The sequence below is a fragment of the Naegleria fowleri genome (genome assembly GCF_008403515.1).
Source record: "Naegleria fowleri strain ATCC 30894 chromosome Unknown tig60, whole genome shotgun sequence".
Lineage (NCBI taxonomy): Eukaryota > Heterolobosea > Eutetramitea > Acrasida > Naegleriidae > Naegleria > Naegleria fowleri.
The window spans coordinates 107,888-133,490 of NW_025407992.1; the positions used below are offsets into that span (position 1 = coordinate 107,888).

The window sequence follows — 25,603 nt, forward strand, 5'->3', positions numbered from 1 at the left end:
TTTTGAAATTTTGCGAACGAGATCCACTTTACAACATGCATTTCTTTCTTCTCATATCATTGTCAACTCATCTCCAAAAACCAAATTGCATTTCATCTGAAGATGCTCAAGATAAACACCTCAAACATGCATGTTTGTTTTCACTTCAAACATCTTTGACAATCAAGGAAAGTCATCCTCTCTTCGACAATTTGACATTTTCATTCTTTCGAATTTATCATTTTTTCCAATCCAGCCAACCTCTCCAGATTAGTGAAGCTTCACTTAAATGTTGATTGATCAAGTCAAAGATTATTTTGGGAGATTCCTTTCTCTTCAAACATTCAACGAAAATCACCTATGAATTGTTGTTGTATTACAATTACCACCGTTACAATTTTCACCAGCAGCTCTCTGTGAGGGTTTGGGGTTTTGTGTGTGTATACAAAGAGCCTTCTCACATAATTGAAACTTCTTCTCGATTAGGTCCCTTTTCAAAAATCCTTTTTTAAGCCTCTTCCGAATCCATTAAGCCACAGCAGACACAGACAACGCCTGTTGAAAATTCGAGTGTTTTCTCTTCACCACCTTCGCTTTGTGCTCACCACCTCTGATTTTCTGCGTTTTAAAAAAAAATACACCCAAACAACAACCAAATGTCCTCCCAACACATCAATATCTGCGGCAAGTTCGGTCCAGAGATGGACAAGACTGTTCAAGCCATGATTGCTAGAGGCAAGGGTCTTTTGGCTGCCGATGAATCGACATCAACCATTGGAAAGCGTTTTGAAAAGATCTCTTTGGAGAACAATGAAACCAATCGTCAAGCCTATCGTGAATTGCTCTTCACTGCTCCAAAGGAATACACTCAATACATCAGTGGTGTGATTTTGTATGAAGAGACTTTGTTCCAATCGACTCTCAGTGGAAAGCCATTCGCTGAACTCTTAACCGAGGCTGGAGTTGTTCCAGGTATTAAGCTTGATTTGGGTGTAAAGAATTTGCCAGGTACTGATGGTGAGCAAGCCACTCAAGGTTTGGATGATTTGGAGAAGAGAATTAAGAAGTACTATGAAAGAGGTGCTCGTTTCGCCAAGTGGAGAGCTGTCTACAAGATCAACGACAGAGGATTGCCATCTCAACTTGCAGTCGATCAAAATGCTGAAACTTTGGCCAGATACGCAGCCATTTGTCAAGAGAATGGTCTCGTGCCAATTGTTGAACCTGAAATTTTGGTCATGGAAGGATCTCACAATATTGAAGTCTCTTTGCAAGTCACCAAGAGAGTTTTGGCTGCCGTCTTCCAACGATTGATTCAACACAATGTCGATTTGAATCGAATCATCTTGAAGCCAAACATGGTCTTGCCAGGTAACGATTGTCCAACCAAGACTGAAGATGATAAGAAGATTGCTCAATACACTGTTGATGCTTTGACTAGCACTGTCCCACCTGCAGTGAGAGGAATTATGTTCTTGTCTGGTGGTCAATCGGAGAAGCAAGCTGTTGAGACTTTGAATGAAATCAACAAGGTCAATGCTCCAAAGCCATGGGCTCTCTCCTACTCTTATGGTAGAGCTTTGCAAGATTCCGCAATCAAGACTTGGCAAGGAAAGAAGGAAAATGTTGAAGCAGCTCAAAAAGCTTACATTGAACAAGCCAAGAAGTGCTCATTGGCTTCCAAGGGCGAGCTCTAAATGTCTCTTTCCGATCGACCTTTTGGAACGATAAATAAATTGTGATCATAAAATGTAAGTGAATTTGATTTTGAATTGATCCTAAATCCAACAATAATTTAATATTCGACAGTCAAAATATTATATGAATATTAATATTTATTTCCGATCGGAATTAATTTTTACAAAAAGTACGAATTTTTTGTTGGAATTTAATTAAAATAATATTTAAAAAGGATCACGAAAGGGATATGTATGGCCACACGTGAATCAAAATTCGTCATCATCCTCAGGAATGCTTGCATTTAATGCATCACTCAGCTCTTTTTCCATTCGAGCCATTTCTTCAGGGGCTAGTGGAAATACAGGAGGTAATGTGGGGACATTCTCCACTAAAGCCAAATTTGGATCATTCAACAACTTTTTCATCATATAGAGAAATGGTTTTTCATAATTATAATTACTTTTAGCAGAGATGTCATAATATTGCAAATTCTTCGTTCTATGAAAGGAAATGTGTTTGGGCTTTACCACTCGATCCTTCACATCCACCTTATTACCACAAAGCACCACAGGTATATTTTCACACACTCTCATGACATCTCGATACCACGTTGGAACATTCTTATAGGTTGATCGAGCCGTCACATCAAACATGATTAAGGCACAATGACTGGAAACATAATAACCATCTCGGAGACCACCAAACTTTTCCTGACCAGAAGTATCCCAAGTTTCAAAACAAATTGGTCCATGATTGGTAAAGAATTTCAATGGATACACTTCAGCACCAACCGTTGCAATGTACTTCTTTTCAAACTCTCCAATCAAGAGACGTTTGATAAAGGTGGTTTTTCCAACTCCACCATCACCAACAATGACCATCTTGAAGGTTGGAATGCCATTCTTCATGGGAATGATGTTGGAAGAGTTTGTAGAGTGTTCAGAATGAATAAGAGACATTTTTTGAATGGTTGGAATGAAATTGAGAGAACACCAAATTGAGAACTTTTGAGAGCAACACTGCATTTGAAAAAGATTCTTCCCGCCGTTGCAAGTCTTGTCAAAGGAATTCTTTTACACATTCTTTGTGGATGTCCCAAACCATGAACAAGTTGGATATAATCTGTTGCTGTTAACATGACTTGCAAAATTTGTTCAAATTCGAATCGTGTTTGAGTTACTCAATAGAATGCATTTCTAAAATGGAAGTGAATGTTGCTTCCAAAAAAATGCTTTCACACACAACACCACCACAAGATTCTAATTTCACACTATCAGCGTCATTCGTGAGCCAAATTTTGAAAATTCCGATCAAGCAAATGATCAATTTATATGTCGGAGGAAGTCGACTCTATAATTGTCACTCACCAAATTCCGATTTTGATATATTTCTGATTGTGAAAGATGAAACTGAACTACCAAAGGTAGATCACGTGAATTGGTGTGAAATGGAGCCAGATGATGTTATTTTAGAAACAATGGAAAAGGTTCATGGATCAGGGGTAATGATAGAAAAAAATTTGGAATTTTCTCGTGCTGAAAATTGTATCAGTTTTCGATCGAACCATGTGGATGTGAATATTTATAAGGAAAAACAATTTATTCATGAATTAGAAAATTATATCGATTGTTCAATTTTTGAATATGCGTCTTTGTCTCACTACAAGCCTGAGAGTGATGATTCTCATGAACATGCAACTCGAGAACGAGCTGTTCTGCTTGAAAACAAAAAATATTACATTCAAAAAGTGCAAACGTCAGACCAAAAATCTGCATTCCGAAGGCCATTCAGTCGAAAATCAGCAAACAGTTATGTGAAATGCAAGAAAAAGATTTGTGTCGAAAAAGATCTACGAGTTGGATTGAAATCTCTATTTCATTCGTTACGAATAATCATGTTTGCTATTCAAATCTTGAAATTTGGATACGTGAAAAACTTTGAAGAGGCCAATGAATACTTTGAGGATATTGTTACCAATCGTTTAAATAGGGAAGTTGAGAATTACGATGAGTTGTGGAATGAATTGGATTCCAAGTATAAGATGATCAAAAAGGAGTTGGAGAAGGAATTTCACACTCTAGCTCCAAAAATTGGCATTCAAAAACCGCAAAAACTTCCAAAGAAGAAATAGTTGATGAATTTATAAAACGCTCGTTATGTCGTTCATTCAGGATAGACACAATGATTTTCTCACTTATGAAATGGAGGATTAACCTGTGTGGCATTGTTGATTTACACGACCCATTGTTGTTTTAACGAAATAAGCTCCTCCTTCAGTTTTTTCAAATCACGTTTCCACATTTGTTTTGCAGTATCCGCTTTGATACTATTCAAATCAGATTTAACTATTTCTAATTGCTTGACCAATTTTTCCTTATTTTCTGTGGTCAAACTTAATAAACTCATATCGGTAAGGTATGAAATACTTTCACCTTGATTAATATCAATGCCAACAACTGTTTTAAGGAATGATGGAATATCTTCTCGTTTGGTTTTCATAAACTGTTTCATGTTGGAATCTCCTGAAGTAATATAATCCAAGAATTTAACCTTATTTGTGAGAATTCTACATTGTTTTTCGAGATGGGTAATTTGGTGTACTTTTCTTTTTTCGTAATATTCAACTCTGACCTTATAGAATTGCTTAATGATTTCTTCAACATTTGAATATTGAACAATTTCCTGATTTGCAGAAAAAACGGTCATATTGGTCATTGCAAATGACTTTTCTAATTTCAACTTCTTCAACAATGATGGAGTAATTTCTGAGGAATTGATTGTGAGAGTAAAACCAACAGTGCTTTCCGTGTTTCTCTCAGAGAATTTTGGTTTGACAACGTCCTTGGATGCAAGAGTCAATAAATGGGTTTTAAAATGTTCTGTCCACTCTCCAATAGGTAACTCAGAGATATCCATTTCAATTACATCGCCTTTCTGTTTCACTGAATAGATCCCTTTCACTGTAAATTTATCATTTCCATTTTGTTCAATTACTCCTTTGAAACCTCGAGCCCACATTTTGAGAGAAGGAATTTTAGCATTCTCTACATTTGGTGAATCCAATAGAATGTTCAAAGCATCAATGAGATCAAGTGGATTAAATGTTGGAATTGATGTCGACCAACCAGTACCCATTCCTTCAGCGCCATTCACAAGTAACATTGGAATGATTGGAACATAAAATTTAGGTTCAATGATCATATTGTCTTCTTCGTTGTAATCAAGGATTGGATCATCTTCTTTCATAAAAATCATTCGAGTCAACTTATTTAGTCTGGTGAAAATATATCGGGCACTTGCAGCATCGTCACCTCCTTGAAGTCTTGTACCAAATTGACCACTCGGATACAAGAGAGGAATATTATTAGATCCAACAAAGTCTTGAGCCATACCTGTAATAGTATTATACAAAGCTTGCTCTCCATGATGATAGGCGCTGTGTTCGCTTACGTAGCCAGCCAACTGTGCAACCTTAATTTCATTCTTTAGATCTCTTTTTAGACAACAAAACAAAATCTTTCGTTGACTCGGTTTGAGGCCATCGACAAGTGATGGAATTGATCTGATATTATTCTGATTGGAAAATAGAATGAGTTCCTTGTCAATGAAATCGCTCAGTGTCACAGTGCCCTTGGAAGTGTCCAAATAGGTTCCTTCTTTAAAATGGGCAAGCCATAATTTTCTAACATTGGTAAGTTCCTTTGAAAATGCTTTTTCAATATTTTCCTCTGTTTTTTCATCATATTTCATTTCAATGATATGTTTTTTCAGATTTGAAAAGTATTCTTTTGCCTCTTTGGAGGTATTAGTACCCAATCCTTTGTAGTACTTTTGATTCCATTTTTCTCTCTCATTCTCGGAAAGAGAATTCTTCCAATTTTCAAATTCTGGCAAAGAGAAGAAAGATTTTGTTTCAGCGCCTTTGGAAACTTTCACTATGGGAGTAATAAATTGATCGATGAAATTATTCTTCAATAATTGAGGATAAAAGTAATGAATCATATTGATCAAAAGACCTTTGATGTGTGAGCCATCATGGTCTTGGTCACACATTAGCATAATTTTACCATAACGTAACTTTTTCTTGACATCTTCGAAACTATCCGTTTTTAACACATCATCTAATCCTAAAATTTTCTTCAAGTGTTGTACTTCTTGATTTTCTTTGATTTGATCCATTGAGGCTTCTCTCACGTTTAACACTTTTCCTCTTAGAGGGAAGACACCATACCTGTCTCTTTCAACCACTGACAGACCTGATATTGCAAGTGCTTTGGCTGAATCACCTTCTGTTAATATGAGTACACATTCGAGTGATCGATCAGTTCCAGCAAGGTTGGCATCATCCAGCTTTGGAATTGCTAATTTGGATTCTCTTTTTCTTGGTTTCTTGGCTCTTGCTGATTGTTTGTATTGAGCGAACGAAATAATATTTTCTATGATTGGTGTGTGAGATGCAATTTGGGCTATAAAATCATTTGAAATATTAATTTTCTGGCTGAATGAAACAGACTTGGTGGTGAGTGTCTCTTTCGTCTGACTGTCAAATGTTGGGTTTTCGATTAAGCAATTTACAAAGAGAGTGAGGTGATTCTTAACCATGGCAGGTGGAATGGTTAATTGTAAATCGCTGTAGGTCTTTGAAATGTATTCCGAAATTTTGGAAGAAAGCTGAAACAGGACATAGTTGACGTGACTACCTCCTTGTGTAGTAGAAATGCTATTTACAAAGCTGAATTGAGAAAATTCGTCTCCCATAGCTGCTCCTACTGCAATTTCCCACCCATCAGCAATATGTTTGTGCACGAACAACTTTTCTGGATGCTCAACAGTCTTATTAGCAGAATAGAAAAGTTTTACATATTCTTTGAAACTGCCTACTTCTATTTTTGAGTCATTAAGATATACTTGCAACTTTGGATTACAAGCAGATAAGTCAAATATTCTTCTCTTAATCAAGTCAATAAATCCGCTTTCATACTTAAATCCTTGACTGGAGAATTTAGAAAAGTCAGGATGAAATCTGACTTTGATATATGGCTCTGTCTTGCTACCCGCTTGGCCTTTCGTAATTTCAGGAGTAGAGCATGTACTCATATTCTTTGACCAATGTTGTTTGTAAATGCTTCCTTTTGCATCTCTGATTTCAACTATAAAATCAGTACTAAATATATTTGCTAATTTTGCTCCATATCCATTTCTTCCTCCTGTGAATTTAACTTCATTATCGTCAAAATTCGAGCCAGTGAGTAAATAGCCAAAAACTAACTCTGGAACATAAATTTTCTCGGTTGGATGTATAGTGATCGGTATTGATTTTCCATTATTGTAAACTTCGATCCAATTTGAATTTTCATCGACTGTTACTCGTAACTCGTTTGTATGGGTTCCTTTTCTGTGATGATTATCCACAGCATTTACTAAAATTTCATCAATAATTCTGTACAGTGCAGGAATAAAGTCAACTTCTTGAAGCTTGACACATGGACAGCCTTCTTCGTCTGAACCAAGACAAAACATTTTCTTTTTCATTCTCTCAACACTTCCGACATAGGTATCGGGTCGTTCCAGAACATGTTGAACAGGAGTCTTCCTCTGATATATGCTTTCAATACTTTTTTTCTAAAGAGGTTAACGATACGGTGAAACGTTTTAAAGAATATTGTTCATTAAAATCGGAAATATTGGCTGATTTAGTCAGCCATGATGATGATGAATTTGTGTTGGTTAGCATTGTAGTCGGACAACTGGAATATGGCTGCATCAAGCCTTGAATGGCTCTTTCTGCAAGCAACATGCGTTCCCCTTTGAAAAGGACTCGTTTCGAATGGAAGCTTCGAAGCATTTTTTGATTGACTTTCTTTGTAAGACTTGTGAGGACGATGATCATGGTGCAACAAGCAAATTACAATTGATAACAATGATCAAATACTTTTATCAACTACTACTACTACAGTAATAATAACTTAGTTTCATGGATGATTCATATCAAAAATGTTAATGGTGCAGTCACTACTACAAGTGGCCAACAAATTTCGATCCTCATTCCATCTGAGCCCTTCACATGAACCTTGATGAGCTTTTCCAAATGACAATAACTTGCGTAACCTCAGATCCCACACAAAAACAAATCCATTTTGGGTGCATGCTGCTAAACGATGTCCTTTGGGTTCAATTTGTAAATAGGTGAGTGTGTGCCAATCAAGTCCATAATGGTCAGTTCTGAACACATGATAAAGGCCCCATCTGTCCATGGAGTGACGTTCTTGCTTATCAAAATCGTCGTCATCAAATTCTGTATCCATTTTTCGTTGCTGTTTCTCCAATTCATATAATTGATGATAGTGATGGTAGTGCTTATCTTTGTCAGCATATTGAGTGTTCAGTCTCCAAATCATCACACTTCTGTCATCAGCACAAGTACAAATGACTTCTCCAATTCCCTTAATATATTTCCATTCAACGGAAGTCACAGCTGTTGTGTGCCCAGTTAGGGAATGAATTTGATTTCCAAGTAGATCAAAAATTCTTGTGGTTTGATCTTCACTACATGTAACAACATACTTGTTACAAGGAGAAAAACACACGCTCCAAATCTCTGAATATTGTGAAATAGATCCAAAACGGCTATCAGTGTTATGGAAAATAGGTTTGTGGCCAATAATTGCCAATTTGATTTTTAGAATTGGAGACTCTCTTGCATTGTCTTCCATTACACAAAGCATTCCATTACTGCTACCACATGCTAAAAGTCTAGGACAAATACCATTACACCATCTAAGGCAAACGATATCTGATGTTAGTGAAAAGTTGATATTGTTAAAAGGATCATCAATAGTCTCAAGCGTGTCTAGTGAAATGTTCCAACAGTGTACGTTCTTGTCCAATGATCCAATAAATACTGATAAAATTCGTCTAATCATTGTAGGATCTTCATCAAAGTTAGTCCAACAATTTTCATGCCACTTGCAGCAGATGGCTCTGATTGAACCTGGAACAACACAGGTCATTAGAGGCTCATGAGAAGTGCTATCTGTTTTCCACAGCATGACTTGGCCTAAAAAGTCTCCAGTGACCATATATTCTCCGTCTGGTGAAAAATCGATACCACAGCATGTCAAGTCGTGAAAACGTAAAAAGGACATTCTTTTTCCTGCTTGTATGGAAGAGATTGAGGGATCATTCTTAACCTTAACCAGTGAAAACTCAGAATCGATATAGGTCCATATCATGCTACTATTGATCCACATAAAAAAATATAAAGAAATTGCTGAAGAGTTCAGCGAATGCTGAGAAATAAGAGTGGCTTCATATTTGTCTTTGCGTGATGTAACAATTTGATAGGTATCAATTGTTTTTTTCTCGCAATTGTGTAAACTCAATTGATTTGCCTTATTAATTAGCATCATAAAAATTGTACCTCTTCCTATTGCTGTAAAGTTGCAACATTCTTCAATATAAAACTGTTCGCTCACTCTAAAAATTCTAATATTTCTATCTTGAAGAGCAAATGCAACCAAATTGCCACTTGGATTGACCTGCATGGTAGTGCACAGAGGCCCACTCGTATTCAACACCAAGCTGTGCACACGTGTAACAGAATTAGAGGCTATAACTTCAAACAAGTTCACAGAAACGCCACACTCTTTCTTTTGCTTGATCTGCTCAACACTCAGAATGAAAAGTCTGTTCTCTGGGTTATTTTCAGGAGTGATAAATGAAGCCATTGGATAATAGCCAACCATCTGGTCGATTAGAGTTAAGGTGTATGTTTCTGGATCGAAGTTGAAAACGCTCAATCTTCCACCATATCCCTCACTACAAACAAGAAACTTGGTTCCATCCATGCTCCAAAAACCACATTGGCAACGATGGGAGTGTGGAATTCGGTCCATCACTCCAATGCACTTGAAAGGATTTCCATTCTCATCCATATTGCCATTGAAAGGACTAAAAGTATGATCGAACAACCAAACTTTGAGCTCCCCTGCATAACAAACAGAAACCACCACGTCTTGGTATTGTGGATTTTGTTGCATGATGGTAATGAGATTTTCATGTGCACAAAAATTTAGAAATCGTTTATGACTCACACCTTCTGAAAATTGTTGAACTTGTTCAAAGGTCAATTGTTCCACCTCCTCCACCGATTTGTTATGCAATAGATTCCATCCACAAATATTAGGACCAATCGTGGTATATACTTCGTGTACACCCTTTACAATGTAGGAACAAAATCGAGGAGTGGGTACACCAAATAAATTCTTGACTCGGGGCAAATGGCTTTCTTCTCTTGAAAAGGCTGGAGCATGATAAGAAAAGGCTTCGTCATGATGATGATACTGCTGCTGCTGTTGTTGCATCTCTTGAAGACTAGTACCATACGACGGAAAGAAGAATGGAGTGCTCGGATTGAGAATTTGAGAGGTACTCGTCGGTGATGTGGTCGACGGAGGTGAAGTTGTTGTGGTTTTGAATGAGTCTCGGGAATAAGCACTTCTTCGGAACAGAAATTCTGGAGAGAGTTGTTGCAAACCATCCTTTTCATGAGTTGAGGATGAATGAGGAGCAACCGTATGAATCATCATCATGGTTTTCATTCCTTTTGAAGAGGCTTCCTCCTTTGTTGAAGAGTGTCCATTCGTTCCTTGAGAGTCTTCGTTCTTCTGAGAAGGAATCATTTTGCTTATTTTTTTTATTTGAATTTCTTTCGTGTGTGGAACGAGTTTACAATTTTAGTGTTAGATTCTTGTTGTCATCATCCTCCTCGAACTATAATTCTCTTCGAAGAGACTTGACAATAAGGTCTTTCAGTCCTTCAGGATCAACTTTTTCATGACAATCTCCTTTGAAATCAATAGGGGTGACATTGAGAGGTTTTACAGGAAATCCTTGATCTGAATTCTCAATGACACACTGAACTAAATGGAGATGATTCATAAGAGAAACAATTCGAATATTCGAAAAGGTTTCATGAACGTGTAAATTAAAATCCGAGCACATGAGTGATTCTTTCAAACAAAATGGTACATAAATCATCACTGCATTTGGATTATACATGAAGAGTGACATGTACGATGCTGACCCTTGTGTGGTCACATAAACATTTAAAGTAGTGAAAAATTCAATCTGTTGAGCAACAGACATGGTCTCTAACCTTAAATTCACAATCTCAATCTTCTCATAAGCAAACTGAACATTCCTTTCATTCACTTGTTCCAATATTTGTTCTTTCATTTGTGTTAAATAATTCACAATCTGATCCACATTAATAATTGCATCCTTATTGCTCGAATGTAAAGGTTTGTTTTGAACAGCAATGACCAAAGTTTTATGACGCTCTTTAAATTTGGAATATGGAATTTGTAGTTTGTTGAGTAAATAATTTCGAAAGGCAGGTAAAATATGATCTCTTCGACCCATGTGTTTAAAAAACGATCCAGTATTTCCAGTCAGTACGGCTGAAAAACAAGTATCAATTTGAGTTCCATTTCGTTCCAATTCAGCATCCAAAGGAGGAGAATATCGACAAGGTGCTTTTGCAATAAAGGTTCCAAATTCATTCACACATTGTTGAAGAGGTTCCTTATTGGAAAAGATCGAAGCAATTTGATCCACATGAGGTTGTTCAAAATCCAAATAGAGAATATGATTTTCTCGATTGACATACTCAAAGATCATCATCAAATTGAATAAAGGTAAATAATTATCTAACCAAGCATGTCCTAAATTGGCCATGGCATGTCGTGTGAAGACCAATGTTGGATCTGAAACCCATTTAAATCGTTCAGAAAGAACCATCCAGTAGTGATCATGATCCTCATCATGATTGTTGGAGGACGCATGATCACCGGTGAACGAAAATACTACTTTTCCTTGATGGTTCACAATACGTGTGGGAGGTCTTTCCACTCGAATTTTAAGTGAAATGGCAAAATAGGCACCTGTGTGCACCCAAAAAGTGTTATTCATGGCATGAGCATGCTTGGAATTGGTGTAAAGAATCCATTCTCCTCTCCGATTGATACAAATATTCTCAAATCGACAACTCGTATATGGAATATTCTGTCTTTCACGATTCCATTCTTTATGTGAAACACATTGATAATGAGATTGAAGAGGAACTTTGGAAGAGTGAAAGAGAGAAGTGAAGGCTCTGAAAAAGCTCTGTGTGTTGGGCACACCATTGGGATCATCATGTTCGGAATTTTGTAAAGAGGTCGAATATTTGAAGGAATGAAAGAGGGTTGGAATTGGAGGAGGTTCGTATCGATTGTATAATTGATCAATTCGGACATGATGTCGTTTGAACCATGATAATAATTTAGAGGAGTTGTTTTCATGAACAATAGATAAAGACTCGGAGAGACTATTGGTGTGCAAATTGTTGTTGTTGTTGTAATCTCGAATCCACATGATGAGACCAACGGTGTAAAGAATGACCAAAAAGATAACCACAATCAGGTAATAGAGAGGTGTGGCACGGGAGTGGTGGTGGTGGTGATGATATTTACTAAATTGAGGGGACGACATGGGTTGCAACGGCAATTTTTTTGATCATTTTGACACTTGAAGGTCATGCAGTGAGATTTATGAAAATTTTTCCTTTCCTTGTTCTCTTTACCATTAATACCTTCTTGGCAACTATTGGATAAATAATATTGGTTGTTGTCTTGTCGACATGGAAATAGTTCCTCCTTGAATTTATTATATCAAAAGGAGATGGAGTCAAAAGAAGAAATCATTTAAATCTTTTTCAAAATAAAAATTAAAAAAATGATTTCATCGTCGAAACCAAACAACAACAGTAAGCCTCAAAAATCCATCTCCGAGATGGATGACGATGAGTTACTTAAATATGGAGAGCAAATAGAATTAACTGAAGAGGATTTAAAAGAACTCGGATCCGATATTGAAGACGACGAAGAATTAAAACCATATATTAAAATTAAGAGAGAGCAAAAAAGAATGAATCATGCTTCAACCACTCTTGGAGAAAATGCACAGGACACCACCACAACTCAAACACATGACAACTCGGGGAATAGGACAACATCGTCATCCAATACCGAAAAGGTTCTACCTCCTAATCCATCATTCATTCCGACATTATTGTAGGTTTAATGAATTCAATTAGTTTTTAAGAGATTACAATTTTATTCACATGCAACAATGCAAAGCCATCCAATGAACGCCACTACAAGAAACAAATTCTTTCTTGCTACCATTGCAATGTTTACATTACCATTAATTGCTTTTTATTATTCATATCATTATTTATTGAATGGCGTAATTGTTGAGTATTCAGCACATAATCGATTAATTTATGGAGCAGCTGTTGCTGTTGTCATTGTTCAAATTGTGATTGGTGTATTCATGTATTCGTCACTCAGTGAACCAGAAGTTGAAACTGAAGAAGAGAAAAAGAGGAGAGAAAACGAACTTAAATTGGTCCGGAATGTGCTGTTATCAAAAGGTGACCTTACAGAATTTAGCACAAAGGCTATTCTTGAAAGAATGAAAAAGAAGAAAGAGGCTGCAACAGCACCGCAAGAAAGCTCAGAAAAACTGAAAACCGAATAGATTCTTATTATTGTTCATCAACTACTTCTTGACTTTCCGCAATTAGCTCATTTGACTTCTCGTTGGATTGAATAGCATTATTTTCTGTAAGTTGATCTTGCTCTTGAATAAGCTCATCTTCCTTCTGACTTGTAGTGTCTGCTAGAGGCTTAATTTCAAGCTCTGTACTTTGGATGGACTGGATTGAGCTATTCAAATCTTGAGTAATGTCGTCAAGTTTCTTCTCTAGCTCCTTAAGCTTGTTTTCATCCACTTCTTCTTCAACGCTTCCTTGTCCTTGCATGATACGCTGAGCTTTATCGTGCTCTCTTTGAGCCTCTTCTCTCTGGTCTATGATAATATTTTCCAATTCTCTCAACTTTTTATCTAGGAATGAAATTGTTTTTTCTTGTTCCATTATAATTTTCACATTTTGCTCGTTGGATTTAATCCTTTCATTCTCTTCAGATTTTAGTTTTGCGAGCAGCAACCTGATAAATCTATTTTGAGATTTGATTTTGTCCTTAGGATTCGCATCTGTTTGCAAATTTACATGGTCCTCGGGATCCAATAATCCCTTAATTTCAGTGTACACATCCAAGTATTCCTTAGGTATTTCTACTGAAGACGAATCATTAATATCCATATTCAGGCCTCTTTCAAACTTTAACCTCTCCAACTCTTTGCGCAGCTCTGAATTTTCCTGGGTTTTAATAGAAACCTTTTTCTTAAGTTCCTCGATAAGTGATTCCTCTTCCTCCAACAGTCTTTGGAACTCTCTTAACTTGGACTCGAGAACTCGTTCAGTTTCTTTGATGTCATTCTGTGAACTTTGCTTTAAAAGTTTACCGCCATGCACCGACTTTAGAAAGGCAATCTCATCACGGAGCACAGAATTTTGTTCCTTTAAACGTTGATACTTCTCTTGCAGTACTGCTTCTCCTATGCTTTGCTTATCTGCAAGAATTCTCTCATATTTCTCACGTTTTAAAGATTCTTCTTCCCATGCTTCTTCACATTCTTTCAATTGCTTTTTTAGTGTCAAGTTCTTTTGCTTTTCTTCCTTGTATTTTTCGGTTATCTTTTTCAACGAGTCCCTTAATCTATAAATGATGGATGTTCCCTTCTCTTTGAAGTTTTGGAATTCTTCGAATGCCTTTTGCTTTTCAAAAAACTCACTCCTTAGCCTATTTTCCATTTCTGCTATTTTGTCCTTCAAACTTATTTCAATCTCCCTTCGTTTTTCGTTTTCGAATGTATTTCGTTTTAGTATGTCTCGAATAGTTTGTACATATAAATCTTCTTCTTGTTTGTGCGCATTAGCAAGCTCTTCCATCTGCATCCTTAGATTCATCATTGAGGCCAATCTGTTTTCAAATGCATCTTTAAGGTATTGATCGACACGTTCTCTTAGCTCTTGTTGTTCGTTGTACAACTAAAGGGGATGTAATCAAAATCAAGTGTTTCAAATGAATAAATGATGTACATACTGTTCTTGACGAAGGTGAAGTATCGTATTCCGGAGAGATGTAACTTTCAGGCTCCTTTTCCGATGATTTGTTCTTTTTAGTAGGAGTAATTTTGTCTGAAGTGTTCATTGAAGTCTCTGCTCCAAATTTTTTACTAGATGATGAGTCATGAGGATGTGTTCTTCTATTTCTCTCAATAGTCCTAATTTCAGAGGAAGTGGATGACTGGAACATATCGGTCCCAGTTTTAGATCCATTGCTCCCATTGGAAGACAATGATGAATTTACAGAGGAGTATGGGCTATTGGACTCTGCTACTCCTTTCGATTTGATTCCCCCTTGAATGTTTTTTGGTTTTTTCATCATTTCGTCCCTGCACGAGCCTTAATCCCTTATTAACTGCAATATTTTTTTTTAAAAAATTTTGTGTAACGGACACCTTTAGTACCGTCCAAAAGACACCAACCGAAGATGCGAGAGGTTGATTATTCCCTTTTTGTATTGCAAACTGGTGATCTTTTTTGCTTCCAAAATTAACTGAGTTCAGAGAGGATTAGGAATTCTGAAAGGTTGAAGAACCTGTCGTGTGGTTCATTTTGAGGTGAGTGATAACGATTTTGAAAAAATGAGAAGCAACAGAGGAGGAAGAGGTTCTTCTTCAAGATCATCGAATCCTCAGCAGTCTTCTTCCAGTAACACTTCCCAAAATGGAGGAAGCAATAATGACTGGAAGTACGTCCAATACAAGAGAGGAGCGTACTCCAATCATCATCAAGGAAGACCAAATAATGGACGAAAAACAATTACCATTAAAACCGAACGCAAATCAACCAGTTTTTCCATCCGATGCGAAAAATTAAATTTTGGAGTATGGAACAAAAACCCTTTATCATGCGGAAATTGCTCAGACTTGGAATTTATTGCATATGACCAAAAACTACAACGGAAACCAATCCGATTAGAAATTAATACTTTTTATCAATGTTTACAAATTGTGATTTTTACTCATCATGAAAAATTGCGCGACAACAAAATCAAGCAGACAAAATATGTCAAGATGTCTTTTCCATTTTCTGGAATTTCTCGAGAAAAATCGATTTCATTCTTCCATATGAATGGTAGAACATATATTTGCGTTCATTCAAAGCTTTCTCCCACGTTAACGGATCACTCTATTAGTGCGTCACCACTTCGAACTACACCCAATTCAAATGTTTCCAATAGAAGTGTCAGTAGAATATGTGTAGATCCATATTTGAAAAATGAAATGTTTTACAGAGTTGGAAAAGCATTTTGTTTTTTAATGGAAATAGACAAGAAAGACCAAGGGTACGTTTTTTGTAGGCAAGCGTTGTGTGTTACTAATGAAAAGTGTAGATTTAATATTTTTACAGAAAAAATCAAAGAATATGGATTAATTGCAGAGTACAAAGAGACAAATATCCCTGTTTTCAAGATAGTGCAGTTCCAAAAAGATCATACTTTCAAGGAAATTAGAGAGCAAAAAAAGAAACTTGATTTTAGTATTAGATATTATTTGAAATCACTAGAATCTCATGGAATATTTCATTGTTGTAATTACAACCAAGAGTTTTTCAACTTATTGACTAATAACACTCAACAAGTGTTATGTGCTTTAGAACGTATCTACTACGACCGATTTTCTGAAACAATTCCAAGAATTTATAATTGTCACGATCATCTCTCTGAACAGATCTCAATGCCTACAAGATCGAGCGCTGGTCGTACCCACCTCACTTTCAATTTAGAATCGAAAGAAGTCTGCTTAATGCGAAAGATTCTTGTTACTCCAGCTAAAGTATACTATTTGCTCCCTGAACTTGACACTACAAATCGAGTGATACGACATTTTTGGGAAAATCGTGACTGTTTCTTTAGAGTTGCATTTCTTGACGACGATTTCACAAAGCTGTTTTCAGCCAAGTTTAAACATCTCAGCTCAAGATTACAAAAGTTTTTGGAAAGAGGTTTGCCACTTTGTGGATATGATTTAAAATTTTTAGGCTTTTCATCATCTCAGCTAAGATCAGCATCCACTTGGTTCTATTTACAAAAGAACCCAAAACCTTCCACGAAAGATATTCGAGAGTATATGGGAGATTTCTCAAGCATCAAAAATGCTGCAAAATGTGCTGCGAGAATAGGACAAAGTTTTAGGTATGTGAAACTTTCACTCTTTTACACTCATTCAACTGCGTTCTCAGTGCCACCTATCCATCTTTTGTGGTAGAAGAAAAAGAATATACAATGATTGAGGACATTTCTGCTGGAAAGTACATATTCAGTGATGGCATTGGGAAAATATCTAGAGAGTTTGCCGATAAGATTCACACAATTCGGAAAACTACCGAAAATTGCCCTTCAGCCTTTCAGATACGGTTTGCTGGCTTTAAGGGAGTTTTGTCTGTAGATCCAACAATGACCAATCATCATTTAGTTTTACGTAAAAGTCAGCTCAAGTTTCCATCTCTGCAAAGGAACTTGGAAATAGTTCAAGAGGCGAAACGCAACATGGGTTATTTAAATCGACAGTTCATTACCATTCTTTCTGCTTTAGGTATTCATGATGATGTATTTTTGACCTACCAAAGAAATATGCTAAAAAGAATCAATGCTCTCGACAACGATCCACGAGAAGCTCATGCATTGGTGTCGCTTAGTCATTCCCATCTCAAGTCATACATTTGTACTTGTTTGAAAAATGGCATATCTACACAAGAACCTTTTCTTCAGCAGCTTCTCTATTGTTTCAGACATAGAGCTATCAAAGAACTAGAGACAAAATCAAAGATTTACGTTGAAAAATCAGCTTGTCTAGTGGGTGTAATGGACGAGTATGGAGTGTTGGAAGAAGATGAAATATTTGTGAATCTTTCAGGGAGTTATGGCAACCCACATTACGGCGTTGTGAAAGGAACTTGTATCGTCTCTAAGAATCCGTGCTTTCATCCTGGTGATATTCGGAAAGTTGAAGCTGTTGATCATCCTGAGCTTTATCATCTTCATGACGTGATAGTATTTCCGCAGGTGAGTTTGTCATGACAACTGAATTCTGATAAATTTTTTAAAACTATTCCATAACAGAAAGGACAAAGACCCCTTCCAAGTATGATCACTGGTTCAGGTATGTTAGACTTGTTAACATCTTTAGTTTTTGACAACATTCAAGATCTGGATGGAGATGTTTTTTTCGTGAGTTGGGAGCCAGATTTGATATTTCCAAAGCCAAATCAAGCACCAATGTGCTTTGAAAAAGAGAATGAAGAAGAAGGAGAAGAAGAAGTGACAGAGGACAGAATTATTTCCTTCTTAATTGAGTACTTCACGAGAGATACCTTAGGAATAATTGCCAACCTCCACTTAGCTCAATCAGATTTTCAAGAGGACTCAATATTTTCAGAACCATGTCAAAGATTATGTGCATTGCATTCTATAGCTGTTGATAGTGCAAAGACAGGGAAATTTGCAGACATTGATCCAGACCTAAGTATACCTGCATATCCTCACTTTATGCAAAATGCAACCAAAAAGCGTTATGAATCTAAGAAAATTTTGGGAAGGCTCTATAATGATTTGAAAGAGAAAATCAAAGCAACCAAAGAGATCAAACCAGAGTTGAATTATTCAAATGTTTATAATCCTAACTTTTGTTTTGATGGGTTCGAAGTGTTTGTTGATAGAGCGTTGCAACTCTACAATGAATATGCGTTCTTAATAACAAGTGATTTGAAAAAGTTTGGAGTGGAATCAGAGGTAGGTGTTAAAACGATGGTGAAAAATTTTTATCCAAATGTTCTTCCAAAAGGCGCAACTAATTTCTGGTTGGATTATTGGGCAGGTGAAAACCTATGGCAGCAAACAACGAGATGTTGAGGAGTCTATTTCAAGGAATGTTGCATTTTACTTTAAACATTTCAGAAAGCAGTTCGATTTAATGGTAGCGGAAGAAAAAAACGATCCCAAAGCTAAATACAAAATTGCAAGGTATGTATTCTAGATATGTTGATTTAGTGAAATGTTGCATTTGTCTTTAATAGCGCATGGTATTTTGTGGCTTACAAAAAGAGTGATTCGAAACTATTCAGTTTTGCATGGATTAATTTTATGGAGCTTGTGGAGATTTTTAACATGAAGAAAAACCAAAAAGTTGTAGGCGAGCAATGGGAGGATAGTGATGATGAGGATAGCGTAGAATATGCCGATGATGTGTTGGATATGTTTTGTGACGATGATTTTACCTCAGATATTACAGACTGTACTTCTGACGTGGGAGACTTCTCTCAGCAAAGTCAAAGCACCGACACATCAGAATGCTCTCCGACAACTTGTTGGGGAGATCCTATAGATCCAACTGAGTTTTACAAGTGAATTAACCAACGTATTTCAAAACGCCATTAAATTATGAAATTGGCATTGTGTTTAAATGACTATCTAGAACAGTGCAAAGTTTATTTGTTGGATAATAAAACCTCTTGCAAAGCCTTGAATGCCTTATATCTATGACTGATAGAATTCTTTTGCTCCTTAGACATTTCTGCATAAGTTTGCGAGAATCCTTCTGGTTGGAAAATTGGGTCCCAGCCAAAAGCAGGCTCATCACTTGATCTTGGTGGAACAATCATACCCTTGGTATCACCTCTTATTACCAATGGATCCAAATTAAGTTCAACTTCTCCGCAACATCCATGATCGTCACAGCATCCATGTTGATCCTCGTCTTCCCATTCCTCATCACCACCTTCCTTTTCGCAACATCCCTCCTTATCACAACATTCTTCCTTGTCACAACACTTTTCTCCACCTTCCTTGTTTTTACAACATTCTTCAGCACTTAAACCTTTACAGCATTCTGTGTTTTCAGTAGTGGAATGCTTGTGGTGATGATGACCCTCTCCATGATCACAACATCCATGTTCTCCGTGATCATGATGATGACCATGGTCATGCAAATGGGAATGACCTTTCATTTTCTTGAGTTGTTCCTGCAACCACTTTGGATGCCAATAGGCAAGAGTACAAACAGCAGAAGCACTCTTATCTTCAAATCCGACTAACATCTTGTTCAAACCATCATGTCCGAGCTTTTCCAAAAACCATTTAATATATGGGCCAGGTAATGAATTTAAAGCATTGAAACAAAGTGAAGTATCTTCCACGACAATCACATGTTCAGAACCGTATTTGTAGGCAATTCTTGGATCAGTCAAAACGTTTTGAATGGCAATTCGACACTTTTCCTTTGAGATTTCTTCAATTTCTCCTTGAAGTTCCGGTACTATTTAATATGAATAATAGTAGTAAATAAATTGGCATATGTGAGAGTATGTTAAACACACGACCGAATAGGTGATAGATAAAAACAAATTGTCATCATCACAATCAATTAAATATCTTTTTGGTCCAATGACATAATTCATGAGTGCACTACTACACTTACATTCAATAGCGAGAGAATCTACTTGGAATTCATCTCCCATGATTTGTTGAACCTCCTTCTTCTTATTCTCATTGCCGGTAACAAAAAGTATTTTAATCTTCTTTGGTTCGGAAGGCAAAGCCTTGTTGTCGGATGATGCGAGCATTTTGTTTTCTTCAAGATGATTTTGAATGCTGCTAAAAAAACGAACACTCGTGGAATGAAGAACAAGATGAGATGACAAGAGTCCAGTTCCAGGAAGAGGCTTGTAGGTCCGTCGACGAAGGGAGAAAAGACTTTGAAGTGTGTTGTTGCTGTTGCTCCTCTCCAAGAGGTAACGAAAAGTGGAGGCTGTATGGGAGAAGAGTTTGCGGAAGGAAGAGCCTCCTCTGAGGTGCACCATGGTTTGAATTTTTGAAATGTCGGAATGAATTTGTTGAGTTCAACAATAACCAACATCATACCTATGATAATTAATGAAAATAAGAATAGCAATTATAATATAGTAGCAATCATCTGGTTTGGATCATTGATACACCAAAATGCGATGATTCGTATTATCCACTACAAATAATTCTCCATTCAACTCATTCAGACAAACAGATGCTGGATACCAAAATTGATCAACTTGATGACTTCCCTTACTTCCGAAGGACTTGATTACATGTCCATCCAGAGAAAATAATTGAATTCTACAGTTGGTGCAATCACAGACAATTAACTGTGTACCATCCCATAGGATTCCACGTGGTTGCCTTAATTGTCCAACTTGCTCTCCATAACCTCCAACCAACTCTTTCGTGTTGGTATCATGATCCAAACTACGCACGACAATAACATGCTCATAGTAGCATGAGATAAAGGCTTGATTAAATATTGGATCAAAAGCAATGGCAAAGGGATGATACAACTCTGAAAGCTCAAAGTAAGATAGGAATGTTCCATCTTGTTCTCTTATTTGGATACATGGATTTCTTGTTGAGGCATCACAAACAAAAATTCGATGTGAATGTTTTTTTTCAATCGAAATTCCACAGATGGCAAGACCTGCTCTTTCAACGCTCCAAATTTCATTCCGATTTCTTAAATCAATTTTGCACACTTTCATTGAGTTGGATGCAATGATCAAGTCATCATTTCTATTTAGATCCATTCGACCTGGTCGATTCAGCGGAATGGAAAACAAGTAATGAAATGAAAATAATTGGAAACACAAAATTCGATCGTTTAAGAAATCAGAAATGATAATCATGGACAATTGATTGGAAATTTTAACATCATTTGGATGTTTGAGTACTTTCCCGGCACCATCCTCTGAAATGGTAGCGACATGTTTAAACTTTCCTGAAAACTTGACTCTCTTTCCGTTCTTCATCTTGTTTTTGAATTCACGTAAAACTCTAGCATCCAAAGTGTGATCAATATGACATCTATCCTCCAAAACACAAATGGTGGTGGCGACAACGGATGGCAATGACATTTTTTCACATGACCTTTTTAGAACCAAAAGGTGATAAAAGAAGAAAAGTTAGAATCCATTTACGAATTCCTTTAATTTTCATTTGAATTACCACCACAAATAGTGGATAGTAGTATCAATGAGTCTCATCCACATGTTCATATTGATGTCTGACCTTACGAATGAATACTTCTTCTAAGGAAGCCATATTACAAGTCCAATCCACAATGAAAGCACGTCGGGCTTCAGGACAAGACATGATCTTGAACAAACTTTGTAAAATTGCCTTTGCTGAAGAACCTTTCGAGTGAGTACTTGCCAACTCATCCTCCATACTTTTCTGATTACTTGAGGAATGAATGGAATCCTCTAAACTTCCATAATGATTGGTATGAATACGAAATTCCAACTTGTTACCAAACGAGTGTTCATGAGAAATATTCTGAACGGGAACTCCTTCCTTCATGATCAATTCATTAAGGATATAATCTCGTGCAACGTTATTATGAGAGGCATCCATCGTCTGTACATTCAATTTGTAACCTCTTCCATATTTGGTTTTTAGTTCATGAAGTGTCCCAATGGTCTTGAGTTCTCCATTCACTAAAATGGCAACCTTATCACACAAAATTTCAGTTTCTTCCATGGAATGAGTCAATAATAAAATTGCCTTCTTCTTATTATGCATGTAGTTTTTAAGGATCATATGAATACCATCACAGGTGAGAGGATCTAAGGACTTGGTCAATTCATCTAAAATTAGCAATTCTGGATCTCCTAACATGGCAATTGCTAATGATAAACGACGAGACATTCCACCACTTAAATCTTTGCATTTTCTACGTCTTGCTTCTGTTAAACCAACACTCTGTAATATTTCATCGACATGAGAATTAATTTGTTTGTGTGGAATTCCCTTAATGCGAGCAAAGAATTTGAGTTGATCCAAAACAGTAATGTCGAAAAAGTTATCAAATTGTTGTACAAATCCAATCTTGGAGGAGAGAATACTTGTGTTGATATTGGATATGTCCACTCCAGACACTGGTATATCGGAATTTGAATGGGGAGATTGAAATTAATAGATGATTAATATTATTAAACAAATATTATAAATAAATAAATGTAATATTAAAAAAATATTCAAAACTAAATTTGGAAAAGAGAATAATACTTACATGTGCAAGTACCTTCATAGGGTGAAGCTAATCCCAAAATACATTGAACAGTTGTGGTTTTACCAGCTCCATTATTACCAAGTAGTCCGAAACAACTTCCTCTCGCAATGGCAAACGTAACATCATTCACAGCAATTTTATCGCCAAAACGTTTCACCAAATGCCTCACTTCCACCAAGTGATTCTCAATATTTTGATTACTTTCAACAAGTTGTAATTCTCTGAGAACGGTGTCATCGGCAACTTTATCAAGATCTGCATTGATTTCATTATGTAAGGAGTGAATGGACGATGAATTGGAAGAAAGAATACGTGTTGTTTCCGTGGGTGGTCCTTTTGGTTGTTTTCTTCGTTGTTTTGCTAATTGAATTATTCTATTCATTCTTTTCATAAGGGATCTTAATAGTCCAAAAATAGGAACTACCAAAACAAGTAATATAGTGATAGCAGTAAGGAATGCAAAGGCAATTAAAACTTGTTCATCCAATGATCCTTCCACTTGAACAATCATGGTTGGTGTCATCATTAAAAAGAGAATTCTCATGAAGGCAATGGATGGAACAAGCATGGTATAATATGGTAAAATAGTAGCACCAAACACCATGACCACAGCAATGGATCCACCCAATCCAAATGAAATCAATAAATAACCAATGAAATATGTTGCATCTGTCTTGAAGAGTGAAATAACATTGGCAATGGCAATAAGTGTAACTCCCCAAATAAGTAGTGCAAAGATGTAAATGGCAGGACTATGAATTTTAATGGCCATTAAAAGTGAGGAATGAATAACATTTATATATACAATGACATTTATAAAGATGAATTGTGATCATGTGTTTCAAAATTATTCAACATAAAAATCGTACTTACTTGGTAGCAATAAAAAATTCATTCTTTACGGCACATCCAAGTACTATTTGAAAAGCCGCATAGATGGCATAAATTCCATAATAAAAGAGAGTTTTTACCAAATAGTGATGTGTATAGCTCACTCCATACTAGAAGAACAAATGCCACATTCCATGGTCATGAAATTGAATGGGCCATAATCATCCAACCGCCCATAAAATTTACAATAAGGCGCAAGTTCAATGATGCACCATGTTGTGAAGTCATTTTCATTCATGTTGTTGTTGTTGTTGTTGTTGGTTGTTGAATATAATAATAATAATAATACAATCAATGGCCACCTACCAATTCAATAAATTCCATCATTCCACTCTTTCTATCGATACTAAAGACATCAATAAATACAGGTAACATTAAAGAGAGGCAAATGGGAATTAAAATAAAGGTCACGAGAGAAACCGTTGAGGATGTCGCTTGAGATACAAATTGGGAAATTCCTATACTTTGAATTATTTGAGATTTGCTCATACCTCCACCACGATTCATTAGATAATAATTGGTGGCATTCAACAATGTTGTATAAAAATTGGAATAAATTGTCTTACTATAAGAGGTAATTTCAAAGGAGGCTTTCAAATTGTTGGAATCTTCTGTCATTTCATTCACTTTCAATACTCCAGAGAAGAATGAAACATTTGGATACTGCCATGGATTGACATTCATAAATTGATTATCAATAATTCTTTGTATATCCATATTTGGAAGTAGAAGAGGAGTCATTTTACATGGTGCACGATCATTCACACTGTTACACATGTGAGGAATATATTGAACAATTCCACTCGATTGGTCCATCACAGTACTGTCATTAATATATCCAAACGTATTCATAAATGCCATACGATCGTATTGAATACCAAAATTGTAATCCTGATTTGGACATTTGAGAGTGATTCCTCCATCATCTCGACCCGCAGAAGGTGAACAACAAGTAGTAGCAACGGATGGATCCCAATTATACTTTTTGAGGACTCTACCAAACATGGTAAATTTACCAATCGTTTGTGTTTGAAATGGAATTGGTTGTTCACCTCCTCCTGGCATCATGACAGCAAAAACAATGGACATGATACTTGGAATTAAGGTTAAGACAAGTGCAACCAGGATGGTGAAAATCCAAATGCAGTACCGTTGACGTTCTTCTGCAATCGTTTTCAATAACTTTTTTTAAAATAAGGATCATTTGAGAGAGTTCATCATGCCATTGCATTCATATATATATTCATATTCATTGGTGAGAATGTGAATGACAAAGAAGGATGTGTAAGAGATCAATTACACCAATTTGATCATGATGAAACCATTGGTTGTTGAAAAATTGAGAGATCCATATTATATGTCATCATTCTACGACACTTACAATTGCGATGGTAACTGGAAGACATCCAACCTTCTTGGCCTCCAATGGTTTGAATCCTCCTTGGATAGATGATTGTTGTTGAACATTTTGTGATGAATCGTAGCAAGTTGGAGCATTCGCTCGACTCGACTCGATATGTTGTGATCCGAAAGTCGAGGGAGGAACTTCAATACTAATACTTGCACCACCGTCATGTTGATACAGCATCTCGGTAGGTTTCAAAATTTTGGTTTTTTAGAACTTTTCAGATTCGGAACCACACACAATGAGAGTTGAGCTCACCGGTGCGACAAAGTTAAAAGTTTGGAAATTTTTTTTGTGTTCTTCTTGAATCTCAATTCGATTGCATTTGGAATATCATCTGGTTGGAATTTAAAAATCTATCGTCTTTGAAATTCTAATGAGAAACCATCTTCCATTCATCAATGAAGTAAGAAACATCAACTCCTCGGACTTAATCTGAATCCCTAAACCTTGAGGTAGATTCTTATTTTATGGAATATCAACTTTTGAGATAAAACTGAAAAGTATTAAGAAGTGAAAAAATTGCATCTATGATGACACCCA

The 25,603-nt window shown here is 36.4% G+C and overlaps 12 protein-coding genes across 12 annotated transcripts; 4 read left to right on the plus strand and 8 right to left on the minus strand.

Annotated features, from left to right (window-relative positions):
• Positions 1-635: 635 nt before the first annotated feature.
• On the plus strand, positions 636-1,676 carry FDP41_008136 (uncharacterized protein; the record flags this gene model as incomplete). Its single annotated transcript, XM_044711957.1, has 1 exon — positions 636-1,676. The coding sequence occupies one exon, from the start codon at positions 636-638 to the stop codon at positions 1,674-1,676; it is 1,041 nt and encodes a 346-aa protein (XP_044558145.1).
• A 249-nt stretch (positions 1,677-1,925) lies between these two features.
• FDP41_008137 (uncharacterized protein) lies at positions 1,926-2,618 on the minus strand (the record flags this gene model as incomplete). Its single annotated transcript, XM_044711958.1, has 1 exon — positions 1,926-2,618. One exon carries the CDS (start codon positions 2,616-2,618, stop codon positions 1,926-1,928), a length of 693 nt encoding a protein of 230 aa, XP_044558146.1.
• Positions 2,619-2,887: 269 nt separating this feature from the next.
• On the plus strand, positions 2,888-3,790 carry FDP41_008138 (uncharacterized protein; the record flags this gene model as incomplete). Its single annotated transcript, XM_044711959.1, has 1 exon — positions 2,888-3,790. The coding sequence occupies one exon, from the start codon at positions 2,888-2,890 to the stop codon at positions 3,788-3,790; it is 903 nt and encodes a 300-aa protein (XP_044558147.1).
• A 101-nt stretch (positions 3,791-3,891) lies between these two features.
• FDP41_008139 (uncharacterized protein) lies at positions 3,892-7,179 on the minus strand (the record flags this gene model as incomplete). The annotated part of the gene is made up of 1 exon (XM_044711960.1): positions 3,892-7,179. The coding sequence occupies one exon, from the start codon at positions 7,177-7,179 to the stop codon at positions 3,892-3,894; it is 3,288 nt and encodes a 1,095-aa protein (XP_044558148.1).
• A 452-nt stretch (positions 7,180-7,631) lies between these two features.
• FDP41_008140 (uncharacterized protein) lies at positions 7,632-10,340 on the minus strand (the record flags this gene model as incomplete). The annotated part of the gene is made up of 1 exon (XM_044711962.1): positions 7,632-10,340. One exon carries the CDS (start codon positions 10,338-10,340, stop codon positions 7,632-7,634), a length of 2,709 nt encoding a protein of 902 aa, XP_044558149.1.
• A 91-nt stretch (positions 10,341-10,431) lies between these two features.
• On the minus strand, positions 10,432-12,192 carry FDP41_008141 (uncharacterized protein; the record flags this gene model as incomplete). Its single annotated transcript, XM_044711963.1, has 1 exon — positions 10,432-12,192. The coding sequence occupies one exon, from the start codon at positions 12,190-12,192 to the stop codon at positions 10,432-10,434; it is 1,761 nt and encodes a 586-aa protein (XP_044558150.1).
• Positions 12,193-12,435: 243 nt separating this feature from the next.
• Positions 12,436-13,242, plus strand: FDP41_008142 (uncharacterized protein; the record flags this gene model as incomplete). The annotated part of the gene is made up of 2 exons (XM_044711964.1): positions 12,436-12,773; positions 12,840-13,242. 2 exons carry the CDS (start codon positions 12,436-12,438, stop codon positions 13,240-13,242), a joined length of 741 nt encoding a protein of 246 aa, XP_044558151.1.
• A 7-nt stretch (positions 13,243-13,249) lies between these two features.
• Positions 13,250-15,056, minus strand: FDP41_008143 (uncharacterized protein; the record flags this gene model as incomplete). The annotated part of the gene is made up of 2 exons (XM_044711965.1): positions 13,250-14,656; positions 14,712-15,056. The coding sequence occupies 2 exons, from the start codon at positions 15,054-15,056 to the stop codon at positions 13,250-13,252; spliced, it is 1,752 nt and encodes a 583-aa protein (XP_044558152.1).
• Positions 15,057-15,315: 259 nt separating this feature from the next.
• On the plus strand, positions 15,316-19,079 carry FDP41_008144 (uncharacterized protein; the record flags this gene model as incomplete). The annotated part of the gene is made up of 6 exons (XM_044711966.1): positions 15,316-16,868; positions 16,916-17,738; positions 17,796-17,835; positions 17,881-18,464; positions 18,517-18,695; positions 18,749-19,079. 6 exons carry the CDS (start codon positions 15,316-15,318, stop codon positions 19,077-19,079), a joined length of 3,510 nt encoding a protein of 1,169 aa, XP_044558153.1.
• An 80-nt stretch (positions 19,080-19,159) lies between these two features.
• On the minus strand, positions 19,160-20,293 carry FDP41_008145 (uncharacterized protein; the record flags this gene model as incomplete). The annotated part of the gene is made up of 2 exons (XM_044711967.1): positions 19,160-19,986; positions 20,149-20,293. The coding sequence occupies 2 exons, from the start codon at positions 20,291-20,293 to the stop codon at positions 19,160-19,162; spliced, it is 972 nt and encodes a 323-aa protein (XP_044558154.1).
• A 360-nt stretch (positions 20,294-20,653) lies between these two features.
• On the minus strand, positions 20,654-21,607 carry FDP41_008146 (uncharacterized protein; the record flags this gene model as incomplete). The annotated part of the gene is made up of 1 exon (XM_044711968.1): positions 20,654-21,607. One exon carries the CDS (start codon positions 21,605-21,607, stop codon positions 20,654-20,656), a length of 954 nt encoding a protein of 317 aa, XP_044558155.1.
• A 115-nt stretch (positions 21,608-21,722) lies between these two features.
• FDP41_008147 (uncharacterized protein) lies at positions 21,723-25,243 on the minus strand (the record flags this gene model as incomplete). The annotated part of the gene is made up of 5 exons (XM_044711969.1): positions 21,723-22,630; positions 22,765-23,516; positions 23,638-23,765; positions 23,962-24,837; positions 25,037-25,243. 5 exons carry the CDS (start codon positions 25,241-25,243, stop codon positions 21,723-21,725), a joined length of 2,871 nt encoding a protein of 956 aa, XP_044558156.1.
• Positions 25,244-25,603: the final 360 nt, after the last annotated feature.